This window comes from Adiantum capillus-veneris, chromosome 1 (genome assembly GCF_014529385.1).
Source record: "Adiantum capillus-veneris isolate H3 chromosome 1, ASM1452938v2, whole genome shotgun sequence".
Taxonomy (NCBI): domain Eukaryota; kingdom Viridiplantae; phylum Streptophyta; class Polypodiopsida; order Polypodiales; family Pteridaceae; genus Adiantum; species Adiantum capillus-veneris.
Window position 1 is genome coordinate 38,376,345 of NC_140931.1, and position 6,606 is coordinate 38,382,950.

Here is a 6,606-nt window from a genome sequence, read left to right on the forward strand (position 1 = left end):
GAACCATCTCTCCTCACTTATCTGTGACATGAAGGTTGGTATATCAACGCTTGTTTTTGGGGATTAGTTGGTTAAAGAGCCCGATGCTGCGAAAGCGGCATGTTGGGTTCAACAAGCAGTTTAAGAATTTGTTTTTCTATTCCGATCTGCATAACCGAGAATGTCTACGGTTTAAATCTGTATAGCCCTAATCTGTTTGGAAAGAGAGAAGCTGGGTATAAAGAATGATTGGTAGGTCACGATCCGCTCAATCAGTTTAAGTTATATGCCTAATTAATTAAATTAATCAACTTCATACATTAAACCAATGTTACCCATAAAGGGTAATTTGGATCAATTCCTACTTGTAGCAGGTAATTAATTCGATGTGTATGTCACGCAATCGACTCGGAGTACTTACTATACTAATAGTAAGTAGCCTTCTTTTTCTTTCTTTTTTTTCAAAAAAAATGAAATGAAATCGAAAGAATGAAACTACATCTCCCGCTTATCTTCAATTTCAATGTGGTAATTACTAGCTCTAGTAGTGACCAACAGAAGCGGACTGTACACCTAACCCACTTCTCTGGAGAGGTTGTAGGTGGTAAACCTACCTAGATGGATCAAAGAGCGGTAATTGTCGGGAAGAAAGGAGTATGTGGATGTTTTTATCTCACCAATATGACTCTTTCCGGATTTTTCTATTAGTCTGTATATCTATTCCACTTTTGGCTTTTACTATTACCAGGTTTGCCGCCCCCCCCCCAGGAGGGACCAGAAAAGTCAACAAGTTACGAGTCAGGTATTGAACCAAAGGGAGACACTTGGATTCGATTTCAGATATGTCATTATATGTTTGCCTTGGTATTTACGGTCTCCGATGTTGAAACAGTATTTCTTTATCCCTGGGCTACATCTTTCGAGGAATTGGGCTTATTTGCCTTCGTCGAAGCAATTGTATTCATATTTATACTAATCGTCGGCTTGGTTTATGCTTGGCAAAAAGGAGCATCGCAATGGTGTTAACTTTCGACCAAAAAGAACATAAGGAAAATTGAATACAAAGGTGAAGACTCTTTCTCAAATTCGATGTCACAGTTGCCTCTTCAGGGGGGGTATGTCAGACTCAATTTTTATGGCTAGTATTAGTGATTTTTCTAACTGGTCCAGACTCTCGAGCTTGTGGCCCCTTTTATATGGTACCAGTTGTTGCTTCATTGAATTTGCTTCCCTAATAGGTTCGCAATTTGATTTTGACCGGTATGGTCTGGTACCTAGATCTAGTCCTAGACAGGCAAATCTAATTGTCACCGCCGCTGGTACCATAACAATGAAGATGGCCCCATCTCCGATAAGACTTTATGAACAAATGCCTGAACCAAAGTATGTAATTGCTATGGGAGCTTGCACTATTACGGGAGGGATGTTTAGTACGGATTCCTACAGTACCGTTCACGGGGTAGACAAATTAATTCCTGTCGATATTCATTTTCCGGGTTGCCCGCCCAAACCCGAAGCTATCATGGATGCCATAACGAAACTCCCCAAGAAAATTGCTCGAAACAGATTTGTGAACCGGGCGTCTCGCCCCATCCGAACGAAGTACTTTAGTATAAGCCACCAACTTAATCTCGTACCGGGCACCTGTGCCGGAAAATACAATTGGGATAGAGAAAATTGTGGTACGAAATTGGCGCCAGCCAATTTTTCGGAAAATTGTCAAAAGTTTGCAAATGAACACGATGAATTAAAATCAGCAATTTAATGATTAATTCTACTCTTTTTGGAGGGATCAGCAGAACATAAAGAGGTGCTAACTAACATGAACACCGTTGATAAAGAGAAGTTTAATCTAAAAACGCGAGGTCGATTATCTGCCTGGTTAACCAAACACAATTTCTCACATCGACCTTTGGGTTACGACTACAGAGGTGTCGAGATTTTGGAAGTCAAGTCGGAAGAGTGGTTGTCTACAGCTGTTGCCCCATATGCTTACGGATTCAACTATCTACGGTCTCAATGTGTTACGACGCAACGCCGGGGGGTCTCTAGTTAGTGTGTATCACTTGACTCAGATGCAAGACCAGTCGGATCAACCCGAGGAAATATGTGCAAAAGTCTTTGTTTCAAGAACAAATCCTCAAATACCTTCGGTTTATTGGGTTTGGAAAAGTGCCGAATTCCAGGAACGTGAATCTTATGACATGTTAGGAATAATTTATCAAGGACATCCGTACCTTAGGCGTATACTAATGCCTGAAAGTTGGATTGGCTGGCCGCTCCGTAAGGATTACGTGGTACCCAATTTCTACGAGTTACAAGATGCCTACTAAATTGAATAGAAACGGAGAAACTCAGTATTAAAACTTTTTTCTACCCAACCTATTACGCAATTTCAGGCAAAATTGGAGCTCAAATGATTCATCCAGTTATTCAAAAATATCTCAGTTTCTAACTAGCTTTTCCCAGGAGGATTTCGTTCCTATAATATAGGTTCAAACCAGTTTTCTCAACTTGGGAAAAAAATTCTCTCTTAGTTGCCAAGAACCAGATTTGAACTGGTGACACGAGGATTTTCAGTCCTCTGCTCTACCAACTGAGCTATCCCGGCCAACTTGTATAGGTTTCGTTTTCAAAACAGTTTAGATTAGGCAACTTTGCTTTCGGGTCTTTGCCCAACTCATCAAATTTGCAATTTTGTTTCTGCCGATTTGTTTAACGCTGTCTGTAAGACCCGAAGACTCGGGTTTGATCAAGCCATTCAGGGATTTGAACTGCCTGAATGGCTGATCTGCAAAATGCGTTGATGGGTAAAACAAGCGGGTTTAAATTGATTTCCCAAATTTTGATTGCAATTAGATCAATCGGATTTGATGCTAATGAAAATGAAAAAACCAATACGTTTCACTGCTGGGGATAGAGGGAATCGAACCCTCACGGCCAAAGCCAACGGATTTTCCTTCTACTGCAACTTGCGTCACTCCTATATTATAGGTAACTTTGTAGAATGGGGCTCTACCTTTATTCGCGAAAAAAAAAATTAGATTTGTTGCCGGTTCATCCGTTGAGGGGGGAAGAGTAGTCGTAGAAATGTGATGAGATCTTAGGTAGGACGGGTGGGGGGGAGATGTCAGAACTGGCGGCACCAATATGAGATAGTAGGTATACTTAGTGCTTTTGAGACTGAATATTGGCCCGATTCCGCGTATGACTGCTTTTTTTAAGCTCATTAAAATGAGCTTGCTTCCGAAGACTGAAATCCTTTTTCCCAACTCCACTTCAATCTTTCTATCTGCTTTACCTCATGCGGCCAACCACATCGAACATTTCAATATTTGAAAACTAGTTATTAATAGTTCGCCCGCTAGAATAACCCCCTTCGAGTCTCTGTACCTATCCCGCTTTTTTAGCGATCTGATCACTACTCCACAACGTGGAACGGGATTTGGCTCAGGATTGCCTGCTGAATAATCCCAGGTTTCCCTGAATCTGGGAGTTGCCACTTGATACGTTTCCATACCTAGGCTCAATCCGATTGAGTCCGCTGCGTCTACCATTTCGCCATATCCCCACCTTTAGGCCCCAAGGAACCGCGAAGGAAAATACCTAGATATTTCCTCATTATCGAAAGTTCAAAGTAATTTTGGTGCACTTTCCTTTTATTTGTCAACTTGCTTCCATTCTATCCAGGTGAAAAGTCATCAAGTGGGAAAGATTAGCACATATGTACAAATATGCGCATGTCTAATCTAAACATTCTACTTTTTTCGCTTCTGTTCTACAGCGCTCTTTCCCAACCTTGCCTCCCGTTCGCTAAGAATGGGAATACGCACGAGAAACTCTGTCTATCAATTGGCAACAATTGACTTATCCTCCACTTTTTTTTTTCTCTTCAGCACTAAAGTAAGTATATATGGACACAGTACTCGAAGCAATACACCTGTCACATTACTATATGCAAGTTTCCTTTACAGAATCTTTATGTAAATGTATATGCCATAACGTATTCATCTCATTCAGTACAAATTTTTGTATGCACCAGTAATGAATCTCCGTCTACTCCACCCATCTTTCTATTCAAATACTTTTAACAAGTCGAAGTGGATATTTATCAATTTTTTTAACTATATGTTATGATTTCTACAGATACTATTTTCAATTAACTTCTACCAAATTTGGTGGTGGATATGAATAATATTTCCGTGCCGACCCCATAGTTTTTTTTTTGCCACTTGGAAAACATTCATTTTATTTTATAGAAAAGGAGTTTTTACGTCTCGGTATCGAGGACCTCGTCTAAAATTGATGCGTCGTCTAAAAAATTTGCCAGGACTTACGGGTACGGGTAAGAGTAATACGTCTAACTTGGGGGAATTTCGACTTGCTGTTGACCAATCAACGTCGAGAAAGATTTCTCAATTCTGCGTGCGTTTGGAAGCCAAACAGAGATTACGTCTTAACTATGGATTGACAGAACGCCAATTACTAAGATATGTTCGCATTGCTAGAAGAACTAGGGGTTCGACAGGTCAAGTTCCGTTGCAACTGCTTGAGATGCGTCTGGATAATATTATTTTTCAGTTAGGCATGGCTTCCACAATTCCCGCTGCCCGACAGCTGGTTTGTCACAGACATATTTTGGTAAACCATCGCGTTGTGGATATACCAAGCTATCGATGTAAACCTAGGGATATTATCAGTATTCGGAACCGACCAACTTCTGCCAATGCTCCGAAGAGTGAGTCTCTCAGTGGGAACGAAGTACCAGATCACCTAACTCTGTCTATTTCGAAAACGGGTGAACCAACGGGATTAGTCAACCATCTGGTCAACCGGGAATCCGTCAATTTGGATATCAATGAATTGTTAGTTGTTGAGTATTACTCTCGAAAAGCTTAGTAGAAGAAGCTTTTATTCGATTCAATCAAATACTTTGTAGATATTTGTCCTGAAAATACTTAGTTGGAAAACTCCGAATGATGCAAGTTGGGGGGCGGATTAGCAGAAAGTCATGAAAAGCTATTCCGTCTACCTCTTAATCCTCTAAGTCTTGAAATTTAAAAACCTTCTCTTCTAGTTTCGAGGGTGACGGAATATTTTCCGATTAAAAAAAAAGTTGATTTGGCCCACGACGTTGTTTCCCAGTTATAGTTATGCGCTATTTCGGTCCATTTGATACCGAAGTGAAGAGATAGAGTAGCCCCCATCTATCGTTTTTGTTGAAGTATTCTTTCAACTCCTTTTTATCCGTATCCGGAAACAGATTAAAACTCTTATTCCGACTTCATCTTTTCCAAGATAATTGTTCAACTACATTTCAAGGAATAGACAAAAGTATCCCGAGAAAGTAATAATAGAAATAGGAAAGGGAGGGATTCGAACCCTCGGTAGCTAGAAATCTACATAGCATTTCCGGTGCCACACCTTAAACCACTCGGCCACCTTTCCCCGAGCTGCGATATTTCACCAGTGAAACCTCTGATTTTATTTTATGACTTTAGGCGATGAAGTGGCAAGTAATTTGCGGGTATCCGTTTCACTAAGTACCCCTCGAAATAGGGGTGAAACGTGACGGAAGTTTCCGACACCAATTAAAATCTCATTCCACTTATCACTCGACTACTTCTCTCTTCCAAGTTATTCTCCAAATAGATTTCTTACCTTTCTTCCGTAATTTCAACTGACGGATTAGTAATAGGTGAAGTAATAAAAAGAAAACAAGGAGTAATTTTGATTATGCCTAGGTCGCAGAGAAATGATAATTTTATTGATAAAACTTTCACAATTCTAGCGGATATTCTCATACGAATTCTACCTACTACTAAGAGGAGAGGGAAGCTTCTATATACTACAGGGATGGTGCGATTCGAGAAGGGAGGTAATTTAGCACTATTCCCACTTAATTGGAGAAAACTCTCAATTTGAAAAGCCCACATTTGAGAAAGGTGTTTTTCGAATGCCGAACAAATCCTTCGGTTGCGTATCCACGATTGATGCAGCCCCGCAAGCTACGGCTCCCGTCTCCCGCGGATCGAGGTATCGAGCAAGCAGGAGGTTAAACCTGTTAATTGGTGATACGTGGAAATCTTAGGAGTAAGCGTGGAGGGGGTATACACCACTAGAGAAATCGGCAATACAAACTCTTCGTCAACCTCTTAATTCAAAAGATGTTATGCGTTTTCGACAACTCCGGAGTCGCGATAACGACTAATTGCGATTGGGGTAACAAGCAACCATCCCGTTTGTATTTTGGATATCCCTTAGATCATCGGAGATTGCCGGGGTGAATAATCCTCTGAGAAACAAAGCGTTGGGAACGAAGAAATTGCCAGGGAGTTTAGCTACCACTAATTCATTGACGGCAACGCAATCGATCCAATAAAAAAAAAACTCCTTGTAAGAAGGATGGTTAGATACCGATTTTGTCATACACTAACCCCCGCCTGGTTAGAAATCTTATCAAGAGCAGGAGTAATGAAACTTCTCAAATTGCTTCCTCGTAAATTAAATTGGGCAGGAGGAGCCGTATGATACAGAAGTTTCACGTGCGGTTTTGAATCGGGGCTTTTCTGCGTAAGCAACCGTAACGGATGTCGGCCCAATCAGAGGGAGAATATGCAGAAGCTT

The 6,606-nt window shown here is 40.8% G+C and overlaps 2 protein-coding genes and 2 non-coding genes across 4 annotated transcripts; 2 read left to right on the forward strand and 2 right to left on the reverse strand.

The window, feature by feature from the left end:
• The first annotated feature begins 1,294 nt into the window (after positions 1-1,294).
• Positions 1,295-2,352, forward strand: LOC147464566 (uncharacterized). The gene is made up of 2 exons (XM_086515824.1): positions 1,295-1,661; positions 1,909-2,352. Exons 1-2 carry the CDS (start codon positions 1,310-1,312, stop codon positions 2,310-2,312), a joined length of 756 nt encoding a protein of 251 aa, XP_086371950.1. The 5' UTR covers positions 1,295-1,309; the 3' UTR covers positions 2,313-2,352.
• Positions 2,353-2,517: 165 nt separating this feature from the next.
• On the reverse strand, positions 2,518-2,590 carry TRNAF-GAA (transfer RNA phenylalanine (anticodon GAA)). Its single transcript has one exon. It is a non-coding gene; the product is annotated as a tRNA-Phe (tRNA).
• Positions 2,591-5,340: 2,750 nt separating this feature from the next.
• On the reverse strand, positions 5,341-5,427 carry TRNAS-GGA (transfer RNA serine (anticodon GGA)). Its single transcript has one exon. It is a non-coding gene; the product is annotated as a tRNA-Ser (tRNA).
• A 277-nt stretch (positions 5,428-5,704) lies between these two features.
• LOC147464569 (uncharacterized) lies at positions 5,705-6,361 on the forward strand. The gene is made up of 2 exons (XM_086515835.1): positions 5,705-5,857; positions 5,925-6,361. The coding sequence occupies exons 1-2, from the start codon at positions 5,716-5,718 to the stop codon at positions 6,068-6,070; spliced, it is 288 nt and encodes a 95-aa protein (XP_086371961.1). The 5' UTR covers positions 5,705-5,715; the 3' UTR covers positions 6,071-6,361.
• Positions 6,362-6,606: the final 245 nt, after the last annotated feature.